This window comes from Lonchura striata, chromosome 1, assembly GCF_046129695.1.
Source record: "Lonchura striata isolate bLonStr1 chromosome 1, bLonStr1.mat, whole genome shotgun sequence".
NCBI classification, from domain to species: domain Eukaryota; kingdom Metazoa; phylum Chordata; class Aves; order Passeriformes; family Estrildidae; genus Lonchura; species Lonchura striata.
In genome coordinates, this window is record NC_134603.1 from 8,714,165 (window position 1) to 8,738,520 (window position 24,356).

The window sequence follows — 24,356 nt, forward strand, 5'->3', positions numbered from 1 at the left end:
AGGTCATTTGCACTAGCAAGACAGGTTCAGAGATCAAAATATTTCACAGCCTGTTTAAACATATTTCAGGACTTAAAGGATGAATGCAATTTGGCTGGTAAACAAAAATCAAAACACACTCAGGAACTCTAGGCATTTGTACAATCTAATTACTGTTACTGACAATCAATACATTATGGTGGCTGCATTTTATCCACAAAATGTATATGGGGAGCATTTCAGATTTCTAAGTCATCACATTTATTCATTAAAATAATATTCAGTAGTTACTTTGTTACTTTGTGCTGCTTTTAGAAAATGGGAAACCTGGTGTGCAACTAGTACAATCACGCAGCCTTGCAACGACAGTGCCAGAAGGTATCTTGGATGGAAGGTGACAAAAGAATCCCAGAGCTCATACAATTGGCAGCACTCAGACACACTCTGTGAGAAGGGGATGAAACATCCTGACACGGACAGGTTCAACAATCATGGACCAGCTCAGCATGGAAAGGAGCCCCAGACATCCTCTGATCCAACCCCTCCCTGTTTCACCAGGGCCACCTTGAGCCATTTGCCCAGGCCCATGTCCAGATGGCTTTGGAATACCTCCAGAGATGGAGACTCCACTCCCTGGGTGACCTCTGCAGACACTCTGTCATCCTCACAGTAATGCCATGATAAGGTGACAAAAACTAATTAAATGTGCCATAGGTGGGGCTGGATTTCATGGATGGCTATGGGGAGATCCTGTGAGGTCTGACCATTTTCACAATTAAGTGAAAGCCTTTATTTGGGACCTTTTGGGAAACACAAGCTTGCAAGGGATGACAGCCCCCAAGTGATTTTATACAAATCTGACACTACGTATGAAATGGTATCATGAAAATGTAACCAAGGGAGGTGGTTCATTTGCCATGTCAGTAAAGAGTTTGGAGAGGGAATGAGACTGGTAAAGGGAGGGAAAAAGGAGATGGGAAAAGAAGGAAGAAAGGAGATCTAAAGAGTAGCTAATTACCAGGATCTGGGATAGTTAGGGTCCATGTCAGAGAGCCCTGCACTTGACTGCAGTAGAAGAGCAATAAACCTTCTCTTTGCACTATTGTCTAAACTGCTTCCATGGCCAGGAGGGATCTGGTGTCTTCCCTTGAACTGGGTGGAAGAAGGTTGGAAGGTGCCCTTGACATCCACCAGGAATGCCTGGAGAGGACACCCAACACAGCTGCCCTCTGCAGCCCCCTGCCATCCACACCATTGATCCAGTCACCTACATCAACATCACACTGGTAGTTAATTGAGTGATAAAAAATGAAGTCAAATGCCAGGCTAATGCTCTTAAACCATTAAAATAAGACCAGAATTATTGAAAACACTTATTTCTAATTATGCTACTGAAAGATGAAATATAATCTAAAAAGTCCCTGTGATAACTTTGCACTGATTTTGTTCAATCTGTTTTCAGATTTGTTCCAAAAAGTTATTATACGGTACACACAGGAAACTCAATAGCATTTTGCTATTTCAGGTGCACATTTTCTAGTAAAGAAAGTTTCATGCACCACTCCTCTCGCATGCTCAGGAACAGCATGATTTTATCATGCATAACAAATACAGACACAAGAAGCACAAAGCTGACTTCTGCATAAGAGCTCCATTGAGGGATTTTCCCTCAGGAAAGATATATCTGTTATATATTCTCAGTTTCATAATTCTAGTCTGTGTGCACCTCCTTTTTTACAGTAAAATTTAAATTCAATAATTTTGGTGTCTTTGAACAAATACAAGACATATTCCTTTACAGGAGATGTAAGTGAAAAACCAGCTTTGGCACCACTTAAAAAAAAAAAAGACAAATCAAGAATATTTTTAAGCTACAAGCTACTTCTTTTGTTGCTTGCTTTTTATATTGTCAGTGAATTTCACAAAAAAAACAAACCCAATGTGAGGCTGTCAGGATAAATAATTAACACTACTCTGAACTCAGCGGAGATACTGCTTTTGCCAAGACAGTGATCTGTACAGTCCCAGAAAAACAATGATGTAAACACTAGAAAAGTGGGAAGAATTTGTGCACCTGTCTGCTCATTGCACTTGCTGCTGTTTTCCATCAGTGTTCTGTTGTAGGAGAAATAATGAGTTTAAACTTATCTTACCAAAGAAAATACATAACGTGGAACTACTCTCCAGAAGCAGCAATAAGAAAAGATGTCCTTGCATTTCCCTTCCCTAATGGTTCAGCTGTTAAATTGCACTGTGTCTGACACAGTTTTCACAGGGCCCCATCCTCAGCCATGTCAGTAAAGAGTTTGTGACTTCAGAGTAGGAGGAAACTGAGAGAAAAGTACTCTGGTTCCTCTAGCAAATTAAATTCTATGTCAAGAGCTGACTAAAAATCTAGGAACTGTGTGAGGAATTATTTGAAAATGACAGAAAAAAACAATTAATGAGCAGCAATTTTCAAAAACTTCCCTTGCCTTCCCCAATAGAACGAATCAATTAAAATAAACTTATTGAGCCATGGGGATGCAAAAGCAAGTTATGTTTCCTGAAGCAAGGACACAGTGAAGAACAATTAGGTACTGAATTAAGATGTCATTATATTCAAGGCAGCATTTTATTTAATTGGGCCCTCAGCTTCCTGAATCAAGAATTCTATTCCACTGCTCACTGTTCCAAGGCAGCACTGCTAGCAGAGCTCATTTGTCCAAGTACCATTTCTGATGGATATATAAACTTCCTCTGGTGATTAAGCCTCATTTCAGAGCACACTGAGGCTGTGAAGATAAACATCAGTATTCATGCCGGCAAAACTGTTATCAGAGTCCTAAGACTCAACACAGGAAAGGCTGTAAGGATATGGATCACTTGGAGTGGTTGAGAAAATGGTCTAAGCTGATGGGAAACAAGCCCATCTGTAAACTAATTTTTACTCCCTGAAATTTGTTTTTTTTTTCTTTTAAATGAAATCTATCTCAAGATCCGATAAAAAGACTGGATACTTTACCATGTGGGAGTCTGGCTCATCAGTTTCAGAGTCTAAAAGCTGCTGACCAAAATCATATTTATGGAATGGAAACTAAGCTGTTGTACCTCCAGTTTATGAAACAAGGTTATTTATATAATACACAAAAAAAACCACAGTGACGAAAACTGGATTCTTACTATGAGTAAATCAAACACCAAAGTGCATCTCTTGTACATCCTGGTGAAGCATCCAGCTCCTGGAGATAACAGTCACAGGTGAGATGAGAAATAACTACAGCAATAACAGCCCTGTCAAGGTATGGATGAAATAAAGCCAGCACCCACGCGCCGCCACTGCAGCATCCTGATCTCTGTGGCAGCATCCTTTCACAATGCAGGTGAGGCTGGAGCAGGAGGGAACTCACCATCAGCAGCAGCCTGCTGAAGAGGTCTGCGCCCGTGTCCGTGAGCAGGTGAGCGCTGGCGACGTCGGCCCCGCCGCGCTCGGCTCCCAGCGACACGCGGCCGGGGTCGCCGCCGAAGCTGGCAATGTTCTGCTGCACCCACCGCAGAGCTGCCAGCTGGTCCCACAGCCCAGCGTTCCCACTCGCCTCAGCAGAGCCTGGAGGAGGAAACAAAGCATGGCTAAAAACGGTAAACATCGAAGTCTGGGGTAAATGTGACATTTTTTGCAGCTCTTGTAGCTGAAACTTGACAAAACTGATAGCCAGAGTTTAAAAGTCTGAGGTGGTCTCTTCCAAGGTAGTCACTTTACACAGTGACTCCGTTTCAGCTTTTACCACTCCACAGGGCAGCCCCAGGGGTGCTGCTTTGTCCTAGTGATAGAAAAATAACACATGAACTTCTGAGCTTCATTAGGACACTTCATGGCAGGAGACAAATCCAGGCTCAAGGATACATAGATTTAGCCATAAGATTCTTTTTCTACATAAGTAGCTCAATCTTAAAATGAATTAAAAACAGACAAATAAAACATCTGTGTGTTTGCCAAGTTCACAAGTTGGAAGGGATCTATAAAAATGAGTGTTTTCCTGGGGTACACCTGATTAAATGTTTCCTTCCTACATATCTCTTACACTTGCCCTGCCTGACCAATCATAAATCCCAACATCTTGAATTTCTTCCAGATATTATTTTAAAATTTATAATATTTCTGCCTATATTCTTTGAGATTGTCCTATGTCTCTCCAATAGAAATCTGAGATATATATATATATATATATATATTTGTAAATATAAAAATAAACAAATAATTAATCATGTGCTTCTCATACCTAAATAGGACCTCCTCCTTTTCAACATCAAAATTGGTAACCTGGTACTTTAATTAATAAGAAACAAATACTGAAAGTATCTAATGATGCAAGAATGTAGGTAAAGCTTGATTTTATGTCAACAAAAGCAGAAATAAGTAATTCCTCCATGGTTTTAAAAAAGGAATAGAAAATGATTATTCACTGCCTGCTTCTTTTTAATTCACAATGAGCCATTCATTTTCAAAGTTTTAAAATTCTTCACATTTAAAACTTGGAAAAAACCAAAATCCCACAGGATAAAACAGAAAAGCTGTGAATAGAAACACAGCTGAAACTATTTGTTTCTTCCATTGCCAAGACCAAATAGTACAAGTGTAAAATAAGGATAGGTTCAGAAACTAGTGAATTAAAATTAATAGAGATTAGAATAAAAAGATGCTGCTTTCTGGACAAGTCTTGGGCAAAGAGCAGTTAAAGTGTACATCCTTTCCACTGCTGTAGTGAATTCCTGAGGTATCAAACACACCAGTTTACACAGCAGACTAAACACAGAGGAGAACAGATTAATGGTAACTGCAGATCTTAGAGATGCCCACACTACAACAATCATTGTTAGGAACAGCCTTTCAGTAGGGCAGCCAAAAAGTGAAAAGTCCAAAACACCATGACCTACAGCCATTGCTTCAGATGATCAGGCCAAGCCACACGAGTGAAGCAAATGAGGAAATATTTTCCCTGCTTAGTTTTTTGATTTTATGATTTGTTTTTTAGTTTGTTCTGCATACCATGACCAGTTCCCAGAGCTCTCAATCCAGCAAATAAACCCATTCTTTAAAAAGGAAATCTCATTTTAAGGACTTGCTCCATCCCCACTGAGACCAGTCCAAAGGAAGTGAAACCACAGAATCAGTCATGTTGGAAGGGACCTTAAGTCACTGAGCCCAACTGTTAACCCAGCACTGTCAAGTCCACCACCAAACCATGTCCCCAAGTGCCACATCTACATCTTTTTAAATATTTCCAGGGATGGTGCCTCAACCACTGCCCTGTGCAGCCTGCTCCAATGTTTTTCAATCCCTCTGGTGAAAAAGTTTTTATGTGCACATCCATGTAAATGTTTTAGCCACACAATCTGCCTTGCTTTCACTATACTAAACAAAAAGACCAAAGAGGGAAATATAACCAGCTCCTTTCTCCTTGGCAAAAACCACAACTGGGTTGTGAAATGTACCACACTGGAGAACGGATGCATGCATGGACCTTCACAGGAGTTAGACTGAAAGAAACATGTCTGCCAGGAATGTTTTCAACTGCCTTTTTGTAGGAAAATATCACATTCCTGCGGACCACAGGAAGCTGAAAAGAAACCAGAGTCCTCGTGTGCTTCCTTCTGCTATTATTAAACAGAAGAGGAACAATAGTGCTAAATTAAAGCATGAAAATAATTCTGGTTTATATGGCTTCATGGAGTCTTTAAAGAATAAAACCTAAAAACATGATTGTCTTCTCCAAATTCTCGCCATTCATATCACTGGCAACTCACCTTAATTTTTCTGGACACAAAGGAAAAAGTGAAGGCATTAGTAAGAATGTGCATCACTTTTTGCAACATTAATGGGTGATAGCAAATTTAATTAAACATCTTTTATGTTCAGAAGAGAGATCTTTCACTTTTTGCAAAAGCCCTGCCACTGAAAGACCAGAAGAACTGTAGAACTAATAAAAACTCCATCCACACAAAAGGAAACCTGTTTTCACTACCCTTCAATTCCTTAAAAATCCATTTAACTCCTTCCTTTCTAGTTTTGTAATTTATAACAAATTAACTTGAGAGGATTCAGGACTTTGATTAGTTGGACAATCAAACTAATATTACTCATGAGTTCATAATTTTTATTTCTAAATGTAGGGCCTTCTGACAGCCCTGCTATGAAGCCCTAAGGGTGAACTCCTGCTCCCTTTGAAACCAATGGCAAAATTTCCAAAGGACCAGGTGCAGGAGACTGGAATGTTAATGGTTAATGGCTTAAATAATCACCCATTTTTTGCCACGGCACCAAGCCTGAGTTCAAGGTGTGTGGGACAATAATCTCAAATGTATGGTGGGATTCCTGGGGTCTCCTGTGCAGGGCCAAGACACTGGACTTCAATGATTCTTGGAATCCTTTTCAACTTCAAATATTTTGTGATTCTAGGACTGTACAATTTTTCCAAATACACACCATGGACTTCCCAAAGAGGAAGAGGCCAGGAAAGACTGACTTTTCCCTGACAGTACAGAGAGAGGAGAAGATCCCCAAAAAGTCATGTAATGAACTACCACTATCTGAAAGATTGCAGGAAATACCAGCCATGTATTGACATTTTTGGACATGCAAGCAGAACCCTGTGAAACAGAGACCAAATAACTTTCCTAAATTCTGTATCATCATATAAATACTGCTGCATCATTTTCAGCCCAACCAGCATTTTTCATTTAGGAGGAAACCAAGGTGAGGTTCACAGGGCTGAAGGAGGGTGGTGTGGCCATGCTGTGTTCTGGAAGCTCCCACAGCACCTATCCACACTGCATTTGGCTCTAGACAAAATGAAATTATAGTATCACTTTCATAAACATTGGGTTTGCACGGATGAAAACAGTGATGTTTTTTCTCCAGCTACATCCATAACCAAATTCTTATCTAAATAAGTAAGGATCTTGTAGTTACAGCTCTCTATTTACCAAATGAAAGAGACTTTGCTGTGAGTGAGCTTTGGACAAAACAATAAACAGAGAAGGGTTAACAGCTACAGCTATAACCTCAAACCTGGCAAAATCCACCCAACATCACTAGCAGTGAACACTCAAAAGGATCATGAGGCCACATATGTAAGTCAGATACTTGTAAACATGGCAAATATGACATCCTAAAAGTTATAAATGTATTAAAATGCCCACTAAAGAGGCCAAGGGTTGCCACCAGACTGAGACAGAGCTCTACTTGCAGCTGTTGCATTTTCTCTTAATGGCTTATACCTTAAGTTCCCCTGCCCCACACAGAAGTGAAAGATGGTAGAAAGGTGTTCCCTACTTGCTTAAAAAGGCAAGGCTAAAAAAAGGCAAAAGGAAAAAAAAACAATCCCCAAGACCAGATGGCACTACCCCAAAGATTTAGGGAGACTGAATGTGTGTTTCCATACCTCTTTATGCAATACAAAATCCTATTTGTAATGGGAATTTGTGTAATTTTTAATGGCAATTGGCATTAGGAGAGCAAAAATCCTTTACACTGGAACATGGGGAAGGGTTGCAACATAGAACATGCAAATGTTCAGTCAATCCAGGCCAGTCCAGATTCAGATTAAATGTGGCAAGTCTTTCGCAAACGTCCGGCTGAATTGTTAAGGAGCCAACCAACTACCTTTGTGCCTTACTTTCCATCCTCTCACATCCTTCTTACCATGAACCTGCAATTATCTGTCTCTGCCTCTTCCCACTCTGACATGGGCACAAGAGAGCATCAGCAACACTTCATGGATGGAACAGGCTGGAAGTTGGAATCATTGAAAACTCTACCCACAATGTTAGGCCACTGGAATTAGCAAGAATTTTGATACAAACCTATCTTCACATGTGTCTGCAAAACTCAATATCCAGAAGTTCATCTGCAAGCACAGGCCTAGCCAGTGCTTTGATATAGATATTGGGTCGGGTTTGCTCCTGTCCCTGTTCCCCCAGCCTCTCCCCTTTCTCTTCAGATCAAGTCCCCACTACTTCTTGGCCATTTTTTTCCCACAATAATTTAGGAAAAAAAATACCTGTGAAAGATATAGGTTACTTGAGTTAAAAAATAATTTGAAAAAATAAAAATCAGAAGAGTTACAGAATGCATAATTGTGTTTGCTCTGGAAACCCATGACTTACCAGTGCTCAGGAAGCCAAAGACACCGACCCGGTAGTTTGCCGTCACGACGATGACGTTACCAATGGCAGCCAGGTATGACCCATCCAGGGTTGTCTTTCCCTCCTCAGCATTGTAACTCCCTCCATTGTGGAAGAACACCAACACTGACATGTTTTTGACCTGCCATGACAATGACAGATTAATATTCCTGTTGCCAACTGCTTTGGTAGGTCACTGATGAGAGCACAAGCAGCTTCCTCTTGAACATTATCTAAGCCATTTATAGCTTTTTGAGAGTGACCATAAGGAGGGAATATTTGCCCATCTGTCTGGAATTTAAAGGGTGTTGTCCACAATTGTCTACAAATTGTCTGCAATGACCTGAATATCATAAAGAGGACACTATCTCCAGTATAAAGTAGATCTAACAGCACCATTATATTCCATGAGCCAAAATCTCCTCTAGGTCAGCTCCTGGTGCCTTGACCACTGAGCATGTGGTGTGCTTGTCCTTGCTAGAGCACATCTGCTTTACACAAACAAGCAGGAAAAATTCAAACAAGTGAGAAACAAGAGAAGGAAAAGGCCTGTTGGGTTGCTCCATCTTGAGTAAGACTAACTTCTAGCTGTGCACAGCTGCTTCCTGCTCTCAAGTCTTCAGCACCCAAACACTGCCTAGTCTCAAAAATGTCCCTTGATACTGATAACACTCCATGCTCCTTCAGTGCCCATGGAAATTTCCCCCTACCAGATACACAGAGGGATTCTGTAGAGAGGACTTTGTCTCTGCAGAGGAGAGACCCACATCTCATCAAGTACAGATGGACTCTGCCTCAAAAGAGCCCATCAGGACTCCTGGGATGGCAGGAGTCCCAGTCTGCACCCATGCTAACACTCCTGGCAGAGCCACCTGATTTTGCGCAGAAACAGAAGCTTTTCCCAAAGCAGCACCAGCTAGGGACCCTCTCTGCACACACAGCAGAGCTGCTGCTGCATCAACAGGAAAAGGCAGAACAGCCCCAGGACACCTCAGAACTTAACCAGCAGGTTACAGACCCTCAATAGAAACATCCTTCAGTCAACATAAGGGAGGAGTTTGCTTTGGTTTTTCCCTTTTCTGTAGCAGCATCAAAGTACATCTGGGGCTGGTTTTCCCTGCACCTAGAGGGCATTGGGCTCTGCTGCTGTTATTTTCTGGATGGAGCTTAGCTAAACACAGCAGTCCCATCTGTTCTGGCAAAGCATGTCTCCAGCAGAAACACAAATGGCTGTGTGGGAGAAGCAGCAGAGCAGCAATGGCTGCAGCATCCTGCAAAATTACAGCTTAGAAGGCAAACTACCCTCACCTGCCTTTAATTTGCCCACAGTTGTGTGGGCACTTCTCACTTATCTCTCTGATGAATCAGTTCAGGGGCTTTCTTGTGAACATAACAATGTCGCCAAGAAAACACAAGACATTACAAGCACTGAGACAGCTTTTTTTCCTCATGAACTTCTGTTGAATTGAAATTGCCTAACTTGCAGTGCCTTGTCCCTGGTTCCCATTTCTGCACTACATGCAACACAGAGAGCGATGGGGGTGAAGAAAAAAATGAAATAATCTGTTTTCACATGGAAATTCATTCTGAAATACAACCACATTGAGTTGTGTCAGCAAAAATTGTATTAACAGTTATACTGAGCCTGCTCCATCCCCTCAGTTCAGCATGGTTAAGCCTGAGGCTCATACTAAGCATTTCCCACATGTCCACAGTCTCCATAGCACCATGACCTCCGTCTGCCCTGTAAATTGCATATTACATTATTCTGAGTGACTTTACACAATAAAAAGCTTATAAAGGTCAAAGATGGGCAGTAACATTTGGAAATGGCAAACCAAAGCCATTTACAATAGATGCTACAGATATGGAGTAATTCAGGGGAAGATTTAGCACTGGGACTGTGCACAGAGCCAAGTGTCTGGATGCAGCATTCCCATTTTTTTTTCTGCACCAAGCAATGGGAAGCCCAGCAGCTCCATCATGGTCTCATTACTGCAGGGGCTTAGGTTCCATGTGGAAACCCTGATGGGGTAATGAAGTTCAGCAGCCACCAGGATGCTGCAAGTCAGCTGGAAGTCTGAGAAGCTTCATGATATTCACAAGCATCTTCTCTGTGACAGAATGGTTAACCTTGGAAGGGAACACTGTTGGGGCCATCTGGTCCAACCTCCCTGCTCATCCTTCTGTAAAACACTTGATGAGCTACTTGACAGGGACAGATTTAAACTCCACCAAGACAGAAAACCTTCAGTGCACTATTGCTCTGTAAAGAATTGAGTGCAATGGGGATGACACAATAAGGATGGGAATGTGCAAGAAATGGAGAAAGAAGAGAGAGGGTTTTTGTTTTCCTATTTAATCTCTGTTAATGGAGATTTTTAAATCTTGATCTTACAATTAAACCCTTTCTAAATAAGGCAAAAACACAGCTTTTCTGAGCTAGTGTGACAGGTGGTGATAATTATAGGTGGAAAAACTCAGAAGTGCCAGTTTAACTGTGGTACAGTAGCTATGGAAGTAAAATTATGTCATTCACCTTCTTCACTGCTTGACACTTTGAGACTCCTTTGGTGACAGGCAGCAGTCCCTGCACTGTGCTGTTTTTGAGGCTCAAAATGCTCCTGAATGACCTCTGCATTCACTGCTCTCTGGGAGATTTTATATTCCACATTTACTAGCTAATTTAACTTTCCACAAGCTGAAAATATATAACTATCTAACTGCATGTGAGTAAAAAATAGAGCTTGCCACAAAAAAAGACAAGAAAATTCAATGTCTTCTGTTCCCAGTTACTTCTGCAAAACTAGAAATTTTAATTCTCTCCTGGACTAGACATATTATATGTGAAACTCATTTTCTTGATTGGACCTACTTCTACCTTACAATTTTACAAAAGACAGGAGAGATTCAGTTCACAGGACTGAGAAGAATAGACAAGCCTATTTAGTCTGGTGGAAAATACAATGCTTTCAAATAAAGTATCTTGAAAGCAGCTCTTACACATAGATGGCAAACTGCCTGGGACAGTGACCTGATGTTTTCAATAAGTGGTGACTGCACTCAAGGCAAATGACAGCCTCATGCTGCAGGGAGAAGACAAACTGCTGGTCTCTCTAATGATTAAAATGGGCCTGCAATGGACTCTCTGTGCTGCTGTCAGATTGCTAAACCAGCTCTTTCTAGGCATGCAGTATGACAGATTCATAAATTTCTATTACAACTACCATCACCTTCTGAAAATTGCCAGTACTGTGGAAAGAAAAAGTTCCTGTCTATGGGCCCACTCCTCAATGGGCTTCACATGTTATTCAGCATCTTCATCCCCAGCCCCCCAGAGGCTGGCCAACCATTTTAGCTTGGCTTTAACTTAGAGCTTTCTTTTATATCTGTTTAGAATGAGAAAAATCAAGAACTTTCAAATGACAATTCCTCATATTGTACCAGCAGCCCAGCCATTTTTGGAAACGTCTATTTTTAAGCTCTGTGAGCTGGCCACAAACCCAGCACTGCTTGCCACTCTCATTTCCCAATAGACTCCTACAGATGTAAACAGGGGAGCAGTAAAGAGTAGGGTGAAAAAAACCATCAGCAGCCCCCTGTCTGCTGGTAAATGTTGATGTATTGCATTGCATTACTGTCTCCTGGACAGACGGTCTGCTTGCAGGAACACTGCCATCTCTGTCCTTAATTTCTCCTCCTTTGCTGTCACCTTCTTATGGTGTTTTGTTTCCTTCTCTGTCTCTCCCTTATTTCTAGCTTTTCAGTGTGCTGTCCTCCAAGTCACCCAGCACAGCTCACACAAAACCTGTAGGGAATACTCTTGTACCAGTAAAGACACCAGAGTGCCTAATTTAACTTTGCAGGCCTTGTGAGAAACACAGGTAAAACATCCATTCATGCCAATTAAAAGCACTTTGAAAAGAGACAATCCTCAGCTACAAAGAAAAATTGATTTTAATTACATCTCTTACTTACAGTGGTGGCAGGAACAAAGATGTGTAGATACAGGCAGTCTTCACCGACAGACTGTGATGGGGCCTCTCCGTCTCCTGGCTGCCAACATGCTGCCCTAGAGACACAGATTGAGAAAGTTACAATAAAAAAGGCTTTTACTCTTCTACTGCTGCTACTTCCTTATATTTTGATGTATTAGGTTAATAAAACATTTAAATCTTGATTTCATTTAAAACTGTGCTGACCCATAACTTAGCAACAGCTAAGTGGTTTTGTATACATGCATATAATGCATTGCATTTGTGTGCCTAGAACCCCTCCTCAGAAACCCTGCCTCATTTTAAAAAGCTTAAAACTTAAAAATATGCTTTCAAGAAACTCACACTTCACATAAACTACACAAAATTAGCACCAGCTGTAAAGAGAGCAGGGCTGAGGCTCACAAGCACAGTCTCCCCTTCCCACCTACAAAATCCACTCTATTGCTGAAATGCTGGTTATTTATTTAAATTTCTAATAATCTGTGGGCTACATACATTTTCATTTATTTCCCAGTGGTCTGTGGGCTACATTTCATTGGGTTTAATTTAATTTCTAATGGTCTGTGGGAAAATTTGGTAACTTAAAAATTTTAATGCATTTTTTAAATATTTTTGTTCTAAGCATCATAGCATCATTAACAGTGTCAATTAATGTTTAAAGTACCCTTTCAATAAAAATTCAGTAACCAGACACATAGAGAAAATTATTTTCTGGCCATCATCTGAATGAGATTCTTCTGCTCAAGCATATCAAACTTGAATTAAGTGAATGATTTTTGCTGTTCAGTGATAACCTACTTTGAAGCCAGTTCCTCTATTTCACAGCTTTATCCATACCACACAATGAGTTATGGAAAAAACTCACAATTTAGTAGTGAAGAAGCTAAAAGAAGCTTCAGAAAATGTAGTAATAGCTCAGAGAATTATTTCTAAATTATAATTTTTAATGCCCTTGTAAAAGTTTGTCCTAAAGCTGTAAAGAAATTAATATAAAATTACAAGTAAAAGGACCAAACTTCATGGAATTTTACTTTTTTTTCCATAAGGGGGTAATTTCTATGATGGTGATGTCACTCAACAACTTTCACACTGACATAGTAAAGCACATCATCTCCAAAACAAAAAACTGCTGAAGCCAATTTTGGCAGAAAAAATACAATTAATACAATTTCCCAGGTAGGAAACCTGCCAAGACAACAGGTATTACCCTATTAATCATACAGCTTTCCACAGGGCAGCAGGGATCATCACCTGAGATCACAGCTTCTATTCTCCAGCTCCCAGGAGAAAGGCTGCCACCTGCTGAAGCAAGTCCACAGCTCTTCCAGGAGCTGGAGACTCCAATAGCTGCCAGGTGTTTTTGGTTGTGTTGGGTTGGTTTGGGTTGAGTTTTTTAAGTTTTTAAAGTGTTTTATCAAGTCCAAGCTGATAAATAAATATATCTCTTCTGTCAATAATGGCATTGTGCTAATGTGAATTTCTCATATATAAATATTCAGCATCAATACAGAATATGTATAATCCTAAAAAAAAATCAACAGTTTCTATACATAAAGTGAGGTCTCTCCAATTCCCCAAGTGTAAACTCAAATAATTGTTTTTTTATTCTTAAATGGATAATAAAAGATAATAGCTGAAGTCTTCATTGGAGTGAGCAAGCACTGTGGATTCAAAAGCCAGAAACAGATTAACAAAGGTCCCCAAATTTTTTTTTTAAATCTCAGCCAGGCTGCTCATTGTAACTCCAGGTCTTCAACGGGAGATCACAAAGGCAGGTGGGTCTAACTAGACCCAGACTGTGGCTCAGACACCAAGAGCTGGTGCTGTGTGTGCTAAAATAACATCACTAAATACGTGAGGAAACAAAAAGTCACATCCCACCAGATGCCTGCAATGTACTCGAGGCTGTGGCTTCACACCGCCACAGCTCAGCAGCATCCTGGAGGAGGGGACAAGCAAAGGCCAAATATACTTTCAACTCTCCAGATATTTGCCTTTCATTAGGTTTTGGACAGAAGAGATTGATTTTCTGGGCTCTTCAACCTGATCTCTTGGCCCCTACCAGGCAGAGAATTTCTATATGAGGCCCATAGCTTCTGGTTACATCAGTGTTGAAGTGCCCTCTTGGATTAATGTGTACAAATGTATGGCTCAGCAGGACCAAACTATTTGTATAAATATAATAAATACCTGTATAAATACTATTCAGAATGAAAATGGACTGAGAGCAGACAGTTGGTGGGGAGTTATGCAGAGATTCAAGGCAACGGAGTGGACAGGAATTTGCCTTTTCTCTGGAGGTGCTTGCATTCTTTAACACATAGACGGAGAAATTATTCTCCTTGCTAATCAAAGTGTCTGTACTCTGTAGGCTGCTTTGCAGGAAAGGACATGAATATTGTTGTCATCACTCCAGCAGCTTTCCCACTCCTGGCGGACCAGGGGTTTCTCACCGAGCCGCGGTGGCGTTCCAGGCCTCCAGCCAAGCAGGCGGCTCTGGGGGACGGAAGCGCCTCTCGCCGAGCGGAGCGGCAGCGTAGGGGATCCCCAGGAACTGGCTGATGTTCCTCCACCCTGAGCCAACGTGGATCACCTGGGATTTGCCCATCAGATACCCGTGGGACGGAATGTACACTCTTGGGGTTGAATCCGATTCGGAAATGGGCAGGAGTAAATCTATCAGAGGGTAAGCACAGGAAAAATAATTTGTTTTTTTCAAGTTAAGACCATTTTGGAAATGAAAATAAGTCCCATTTCCCATAGTGTTAAACTGTTAAGTGTCCCTTCTCTAAAGGAAACACAGATAAACTCACTGTTTACTTTTACTGCTTTCCTATAAAACAGTTCATTAAAACACAGTGAAGTGACACCTCCTGCTATTTTTCTCCTAAAACAATGTATTTGATAGGCAGGAACAAAATTCAAAGGGACTAAAACCAAACCTGTAAGAAACACACAAGTCTACTTTTGTGTCTCAGTTTGTGATTTTGTTTTACTTTGCAATGATAAACTGCTTTTTCTCTCATTGAGTTTCAACCTAGAAGGTTCTCATTGACTTCACAGAATTTCAGTGAAAAGGAAAATTTTCTTCCTTTCCCCCTTATTGTCACTTGGGTTCTGATTACCTTTAATAAATAAAATAACCAGTATTATATAAAAAGAAAGCAGTATCTTTAAAAATCAAGGGGAATAAACCAAATACACTTTAAAATAAGTATGTAACCAGCAGAATTTTTACTTATCTACACTGTCTGCACAGCTTCTTTTTCTCTCTTAAATATTTTTCACTTATTTAAAATATTATTACATCCTGTTTAAGGAGAAGCAATATCTGTTTGGTTTTATGTTTTCTCTAGAGATTGTCCTTAATACTTTCAATTGGCAGTGAACACTCCTAATGTTATTCTCCAAGCTTAAAATGAAGAGCATATCAAAGAATCTTCTGCAGATGAAAAGCTAAGAGCTGGACTTGCATTACGGTTGTTGTTTGGTTTTACTACTCCACTTTCAAAACATCCTTCATAAACTAAATTTCCTCTGTTATGCCTGCTTCACCACCAGTGGGTAAGACTACAATTTCATGCATTTTTAAAAAAGTATTTGGGGACATTTTTCCCATCCTCTTGGCTGTAACTCCTTTGCAACAGCCATGGACAAGCGTCTAGGAGACATCCAGATTGTTTTATGAGGTGAGGAATTCCTCAGTCCTCCACTCACAAGAATCGAGCACCACAGTTGAGGTCCTTCCTCCACAGCTTTGACCTGCTCTCACCTTGTCTCCTGTAGATGTAGGCAGCAGGTTCTTTCAGTAAAACCCAGCAGCTGTGCCCTTGCAGGCCATGTGCACACATCTGTGTATCAGGGTAGAAAATGCACCTTATGGCTGAAGGCTGGATTTCCAGTGTAACCACTGCACATGACTGGTTCTTTGAACAAGCTGTGAGGTGAAGCATGAAGAAAAAGAGCAGGTAAAAATGTGTTCTCACATTTTACATGATAGTGTTACACTGTTCTTAAAAGAAAGGTTGTCAACAGGTGAAGCAACAAAGATATGATGTAATTCAGAGCAATGGGACATAAATGTCCTTAAATGCCCAGAACATTCTGCAAAATAGTGAAAGGACAGAAGCTTATACTGGTTTAAAATGGAATAATCAGCAAAAGAAGTATTATCACAGGTTTTAGAAGAAGTATATTATCTAATAAAATGCTGATAACCTCATCTGAATTCTAACAGTCTCCAGTGAGTAAGTGGGAACTTTCCCTTATTTCTACCACTCTGTGGCATTGAGGATTTCCCAGTCATGTGAAATTAAAAGACTCTTCTGTCTGGTCAGGCTGTAGAATAAAGCAATTCTCCTTGCTGTTACTCCAGCTCAATCCCTGCTTCAACCTACCACAGGTTGATTTAGGTGTTGGCAGGTGGATTTAGCAAATGGAAGTAGTTCTTTAGAAAAACAAGACATCATTGCTTTAATTACTTGCTATACTATTCTTCCAGCTGTACAATGCCTGGAGAAGTAAGAGATCTCCATGCCCAAGAGGTGTCAAAATTACCTCATTACTGTATTACATTTAAGTATTTTATAGCTATTGCATCACCCTCTAAACTGCTTCAGAACCCCTCTCTCAGATCAGGAAACACTGGAATAGTCTTTAAAGACAAGTAAAATCAGTGTATCAATGTCAAAAGTGGGAAAGCTGTTCCTGGTTTTCAGACTCACAAGTCAGCATTTTCTGTAAAGCTGGGAATGACCATTTCTTACCAGAAAGGCAAAAATCTCTCGCCAAGGAGAAGTCATTAGATATATCTCTGCTAACATGCACAACTTCAAAGTGTGAGATGGATGAATCCATGAGAACAGATGACACATTTAAGGGTTGCCATGCATCCATATACTCTGTAAAATGAACCATAAAAAAACAATATGACTAGAAGGAGCAGTAAAAATTTCAGACAAACTTAATAAAGAGTTAAAAGCATTGGGGAGTTCCTCAATGAACAAATGACATCTTCCTTTGCATGAACTGAGAATAAATTAAATATTCAAAGGCCTTTTATTGACTTGAAAGTCTGATCTCATGTTCAGAGGTCAGATATTAATTTGTTTGCAAAGGTGTTTAGTAAAGAAACAGGCAAATCCAGAGCACCTTTATCCAGGTTTGAAGGTAAATCCTGATTTAAAGAAAAGTTTTTTGAACAGCCCTAATTACATTAAAGGGTATGGGTTCTAATGCTTGCATACAAGTTCCTGAACAGGAACAGCCACTAACTTCTTGGAAAGCAAGTGAAGGTTAATTTGATCATTTTAATTTGATTTGGTGGACAAAATGATATTAAATTCTATGAATAGTTTTAATGTGATGCAACTTCTACATAATTAAGATTTAACTCAATTTCACAGGCATATATATACGCACAAATATGTGCATATGTGTAAATATAATCATGTGTATTACATATATGTATATTCCCATATATACCTTTAACATCCATGCACTTGTGTGAGCATGCATATATACATATGTACTAACTCTGACATTCCTCAAGAATTGTCCTTCTCTCTCAAATTATATTTAAAAAAAACATGCCACAAACATTCTTTTCTCATATACAAACAGATAAAAATATCTGAGAACTCTCAATTTTGCACACAAAAGACAAAAAAATAAGGTTTGGGACAGAATGGGCCTTTAATTACTTCAGTTCCTTTCAGAAGTTCAATATATTTTAAAAGCAAAAGGTCCTGCTGTGGCCACTGAGTCCTAAACAGGAGGTTGGTGTTGCCCTCTCCATGTAATTGTAGGGTGAGGACAGAGCAGAGTCAGCTGTTCCTTTGCTATTCCTAGTGAGCAGGTCTTGCCCTTGAGTTCATTCACCCACACAGACACAAAAGTCATGACCTGTCATTTCATTAAACATTTCTTTTATTCTATTGAGAAATCAGTGACTGGCAAAGATGGCCAAAGTTTCCTTTCTCCCCCTCTCAGAAAGACAATTTGACCACAGCACTCAACATCAGACCTGAGGCTGAGGTCTGGCATCCATAAAATCAGTGTGAAAGTCCTGGTGTTGACGTGTCCAGTTGATGGAAACCCAAGAGCCAAAACACCACAGACAAGGCTGTTTGCATCCTCCTTGAGCAAACAGGCAGGGAATAGCAGAGACTAAATTCAATTTCATAACTATTGTATTATTGATGACAACACAGAGTAACAGAAAGTCTTTTCTTTTGCAGGGTAAATCCTTCCCTAGGAAGTGTAAACCTCAAGCATGAGTTACCTCACAAAGGACAAGCTGAAAAAAACTAATGTGCTATCACCACTACCAAGGATGTTGCATTAGGGCTTGGCTCCTTTGCCATCCCCCTTGGTGAAGAGAACATCTGATGGAGTGATGAACTGACTTTCTATATTCCATGGAACTTCACAGAGTTCAGGTTTTGAACTAGAGGCAAGAAAGCAGGACTGGGCTCTGTGGGTCCTTTACAGCCAAAATAATTCCATTCCTCTTATAGTTGTGAGCAACTTTTCTAAGAGAAAGAAGCTGAAGGTCTCCAGCTAAGTAGAAATGAAGGATAATGTGGTGTTGCACTGTGTTATGTTAACACCACAAGCTTCCTTGAGTCACAGAGAGGCAAAGTCATCACCAGTGCTACATCAGAGGGGATCTGAATTAGTCAGGAGCAGTGACCCTGCACTCACAGCTTGACTTATGTGACAGACTCACTGCACTGGATTTTTTATTCCCTTTAAGGACTGACTAGTCAATTATTTTAGAGGAACAGAGTGATTTTAGTAATGTAGAAATTACTATTTTTCATACTGTCAATGGTTTCTCTTTTTGAAAAATATCCACCATGAGCTGTTATGTGACCTATGATAGAAAACTTTAGCCTCTACATCTAGGGTGGCACATAATTAGAAAGATAAAATTTAAAAATTTTATTTTAAAATAAGTATAATTTTCCATCAATTTTAAGTGATGGAGAATTAACCATTACATCCTCTCCAGATATTTTCTGCCTGCATTACTAGATCCCCCAGGTCTTTCTTTTCCAGACTGAATCTTGACAATTTATGTTTTCAGCTTGTGGTTTTTTGGGATTTTTTTTTTCTTTTCTGAAGAACAAGAAAAGATTACTTTTATCAATATGACTCAAAGTTTTTTTTTACCTAAGAGCAATGTTGCCATCCTGTGCTGTCTACAGTACCAGCAGCTGAGGTCCTACTAATGGAACAAGCAAAATCTCTTGAGGTTCAAAAACATAAAGCTTCAAATTGCCAGCTGTGGTCCTCCCAAAAGAGAGCCTTGTCTGGATTCCACAGTAACACAAAAAGTCTGGGTGCACCAGTGGTTTTGGAAGACATTTCCCTAGACTCTCTTTCCATGGCTTCCTTGACTCACCAAGTGACCTCAGACAATTCTCACCATTCTCATTTGCCTCCATTTCCCACAGGCCATTCAGAGGGGTTCTTGCCCTCTCAGGAGGGAAATTCTAAATGAATCCACAAAAAAAAAAAAAAATCAACTTTTTGAATTTACAGCTCTGACATTTGAATTTTGCTTCCTATAGTTAATTTCACAAGCTACATTTTCTACTGCTACATTAGAAATTTATTTTATCCCTTTATGTGGGACAGAGTTAAGTCAGGAGCATATCTTTTATATACATATGAGGCACACTGGGAACTTTGCAGCCCATGCTATATATGGAAGAGGGACCACTCATGATGCAAATATCCACAGCTCCTACATTCCTATCTAAACTGATTATTCATTGTCCCAGATATCACAGAAGTGTCCCTTGCCATCACCCACATGGGAGGTTTTTTGGGTTGGGTTGGGGTTTATATTGTTTTGGGATTTTTTTCATCCTCCATCCCAGACGCAGTATTCATGATCTCAGGTCAGATTTAAATGCTGAGATGCTCAGTTTTTTTGCTTTTCCCTTTTTCTGCCCAGCTGACCCCAGATGCAGAGAGACACACAAACATTAATGCTTATTTTAACAACAGAGCAAACCTCTTTTAACACAGAGCTGTGCATGGCACACAGTGGACATTGACAGCCAGCAGTGAGCTGCTAAAGAGATTCTGGATATTGGTTCTTCCTACTCCTGAAATCAGATCCAGCAACAGCCATACACAGCCACTTCCTTCTGTGAGCAAAACACAACTTTCCATGGCTGATCTAAACTTGCCTCATGTGGAAACTGCTCTCACAAGGCAGCTGCAGACTGGCCCTGTGCTCCTGGCAATGCTCAGTGCACCTGATGGGCTGGAAGAATTTCTGATTTATATATAGGTTAAGAGCTGACCTGCCAACCCACACTTTGGCAAAGGCTTTCATTGGATAATTACAGCCCTCTGAATCCAGCCATCCCCTTTAACTCTCATTTCAAAATTATAGATGTTCCATATAGAGAGCCCCTCTCTTCCAGATGTTCTTGTTTAGGTAGGCAAAGTTTAAGACTTGATTTGCAAAAAGACTCACGCTGGCCTTACTCTGCTCCCACTGCAGACACAAGATCACAAGACTGGAATAGATTTCCTGGCAAAGAGATAATGAAAACCTTGCCATAAAGTCAACAAAAGTTTTATCACTGTCATCAGTGGAAGAAAAGAAGCATAAATTACGAGTTTGCTGCAAAATTTAACACTTGATCTAAGGAAACAGAGATATGGAAGTGCATTAAAATAACTAGTTAAATTTAAAAGAAAACTTGTGAAGTTGAGGAGGTCAATATAAGGTTAAGAAAGTACATAAATCAGACCTCTGGGTTAATTATGCCTGATTTATGTATGAAAATATTTTGATCTTAATTCTGAAATTTGTGAGCCATATTTAATACCCCTGACTCAAACCCAAAACATGCCTACAGACTGAACTCTGTGTTTTATATTCCTAGTTTTAATAGATTTTTTTCAGCATACTGCCTAACCTGTCTGTATACCAACAATCTTCAAAGCCAGCAAATCATCAACTCAGAGTGGACCTGCAGAAAATATACTCTTCCTAAAATATAACTGCTTCTTGTTTTTGTTGATCCACTGAGATTTGTATAATTCAAAATGAATTATTTTCTTTAAACTTCTGCATAATAACTGTAATGACAACTCAGACAAGTCTCAAAAATAACAACTGTGTATTTATGGCCTTTGGCAGGGAGCAATCCTGCAATATTCCTCTTAAATACAAGCTTTCTGTCTCCTTTAGTGTTGCCAATTATAGCAAATGATATAGTAAGGGGATATTAAAAATATACTAGGTATTTTTACTAGGTATTTTTTAAACTGTTTTCAAAAGGGTAAAAGCCTCATATCTACAAACAATAAAAATCAAACTTAAGACCAAAGATAGAATAATTCCATGTCAGAGATCAAATTTGCTGTGTGGGAGCACAGTAAATCAGTTCCCAAAAATGGATAAAATAAGGCTGTCTTTCTTTCACACTATATGTCTCTGACAAATACTCACCATTGTGGGAAAGCAGGAAGATAAATGATACTATTAATCACCAAAGTCAGCTACATCAGCACTTGTACTGCCATCAGCATCTCTCTTGAGAATGGAAATACCCCATGTGCAGACACAGCCCAATAGGAAATTTATTCCCATGTTGGAATATCCTGTAGCCACTATTCTGCTCAGTCCTGCCTCAAGGGAATGACTATAAATCACCAGGGGATCATAGGAGGCAGGAACAGAAAGGGGCTAAGATCATTACATCCACATGCCTGGGTGGTTTCTCAATTAATGACTTGATTTGCAGGGAGTGGGAACAGAGCCCACATGATCTGTATGTAACCCACAGGGCCCTGTAAGGGCCACTGCCTCCTAACAGCTGCCAAATCTAAGACAGATAGGCATGCTCTAGTTAGAACTGAAGACAAAAATATTCATTAAATTTTAAACAATTACTGTATACAATGAATAAATCTCATAACAAAGTCAAAAGTCATCAAGCTTGTTCCTCCCCACATACACAGGAGTATTTTCAGGCTCTCCAGTCCGCTCTAAGCACAAGTATTCCTTCTATAAATTCAGGTAATATATCTCATAGGTTGTTTTGCTTCTTTCAGACTAATTTGCAAACACATAAAAATTTTCAACACTCAAACCCTTGTGCATAAACTGTTTGAATAACAGCATTGCACATTTGGAAAATAACAATACAAAATTATATAATTAGAAAAACCATTTTCTTATCTCCCCTAGCTTACATCTGCCTGCAGGAAGTTCCATCTCAAACCTGAGACCTGGCTGTTTTCTCTTTATAAGACAGTCCACCATGTTCACACAACTGAGCAGAGTTGCTTAAATACCAGCCTAAGTAAACCAAGACTGCAGGATGACATATGAGCATTTTCAGCATGGGCAGTCTTAAAATAACATCTGTCCTCCCATTGTTAAAGGTCACAGATCGTGCCTGAAACTCCCCACAGATGGTTCCATGCTCAGCGTCATCACAGCACATGAACTTCTACAGGGGAAAAAATGTTCCAAACGCAAAAAGTCAGAGTTTCCCAGTCAGTTAAGGCTGTCAATTTTTCAAGCACCACTTCTGAGATCACAGAAACTATGAGGAAATCACAACAGAGCAGCAGGAGCCTTCTCTGCTCCATGCAATAGATGTGCAGAAATAAATGAAAGTGTTAATTTAGTTAAAGATGAAAACCATGCATTCAGTTACACACATGAGCGCTTGGAGATGAGATGACTTGGAGACTTTAGCCTTGTAGCAGAACGGCTTTTGCAAGCAGGCAAAATGTGCTGAGGCAACAACAAAACAATGAGAATTCAGATGAAAGACATTGTGCAGTTCACCTCCCTCCTGCTAGAGAGTAGCAGGCACTACAGAGCACTAATCCCTCTTTTTCACGGGCTCATGGGGTACCTAGTAAGTGTTAGAAACACACAGCAGTGTTGTTTGTAGGGGCAATATTTTGCAGAAAGCCCATTGGAGCCTCAGGCTTTTGAGAGAAATCACAGGGCTGCAATGGACTGCTGGATGAACATGCTGGTACAAGACAAAGAACAGGAAGAGCCCTGACCCTCTTCTTTTGCTGCGTCCCTCCCAGGACTGACCTTACATAGGGAAGGGTCTTTTCTTGCATCTCCCTAGTGGCTGCAGGCTGCTTTAGAACAAGACATGAAAAGATGTTGCCCCTGAAAATTATTTTTGTCATTGCAGATTCAGAGGTCTAGACATGGTGATTACTGCTGAGGAACTCCTTCAACAGCCCAGACCAGGGAACAGAAGGAAAATAATTATCTCTCCCATCACCTTCAAAGGTATTTGAGAGCAGCTTCAGAATGACATTAACCAGCTCCCTCTGCATTCCTGGATTTGTATGTCCAGCTTGGTCCCTGACCTGATCCTCTTTCTCTAAAGCTAAAACTTCCTTGCTGCAGTCTTCCCCCTGCTCTGAATATCCTGAAGGCAGGACTTGCCAGGAAAGACTGAGGTGAAGAAGGAACCTTGTCCTTTTCCATCTCCTTTGTCATCAGGTCTTCTGCCCCATTCAGCAGCTCCACACTTTCCCTACCCTGCCTTTTGCTATCCGTGTACTTGTGAAAATCTGTTGAGACCTTTCTGCAGTTTTATGGTCCTACAAAGCCTTTGAGAAGAACAATGAGCAAAACAGGCAAAGCATCTACTTCCCACCAGGCTGAAAATAAGTCTGCTCATCTGGGTTTCTTCACAACATTTGGGGCTGCAGACACCACAGATTTTGAATAGCATCCTGACTGCAAATGGGAGGAAGCAAAGTGCTGGGCAGTCTGTCCTGAGCATTGCAAACTGGCTGACTTGGAAATTAGGCAGTCAGTGCATTAACATTTGATGAAATGTAAGCCTTAATAGAGCTCCAGTTAACTCAGACTCTAGACTGGACATAACATTAACCTCGCAATTTTGCAGAGCCTTCTGGCAAAGTATGAAAATTTAAGTATTTTTATGATCTTTCAATGGACAAAATTGTATTTTTTATATATATAGATACTTTTACATTCACACACACACATATCTACTCATGGCAGTGCCCTTTAATCAGTGATATTTTCTCACATTCACCATTTAGCTACCACAGAGCAGCCGCAGTAATTTTTTATCCCCATGTACAAGCATTACCACAATGTACAAAATTCAGTAAACGCTAGCTTTTGTGTGATGCCCAGCTCTAATATAGTACATATTAATACAACATACA

At 40.1% G+C, this 24,356-nt stretch overlaps 1 protein-coding gene across 1 annotated transcript in view; it reads right to left on the reverse strand.

The window, feature by feature from the left end:
- Window positions 1-24,356, reverse strand: part of TG (thyroglobulin) — a 145,949-nt gene that overhangs the window by 60,617 nt on the left and 60,976 nt on the right. Inside the window, exons 36-41 of the mRNA XM_077781935.1 lie at window positions 16,907-17,041; window positions 15,913-16,077; window positions 14,594-14,816; window positions 12,121-12,214; window positions 8,125-8,284; window positions 3,369-3,565 (exon numbers count right to left, since the gene is read on the reverse strand). Of these exons, the coding sequence (XP_077638061.1) occupies window positions 3,369-3,565; window positions 8,125-8,284; window positions 12,121-12,214; window positions 14,594-14,816; window positions 15,913-16,077; window positions 16,907-17,041 (974 nt within the window). The remainder of the gene's footprint in view (window positions 1-3,368; window positions 3,566-8,124; window positions 8,285-12,120; window positions 12,215-14,593; window positions 14,817-15,912; window positions 16,078-16,906; window positions 17,042-24,356) is intronic.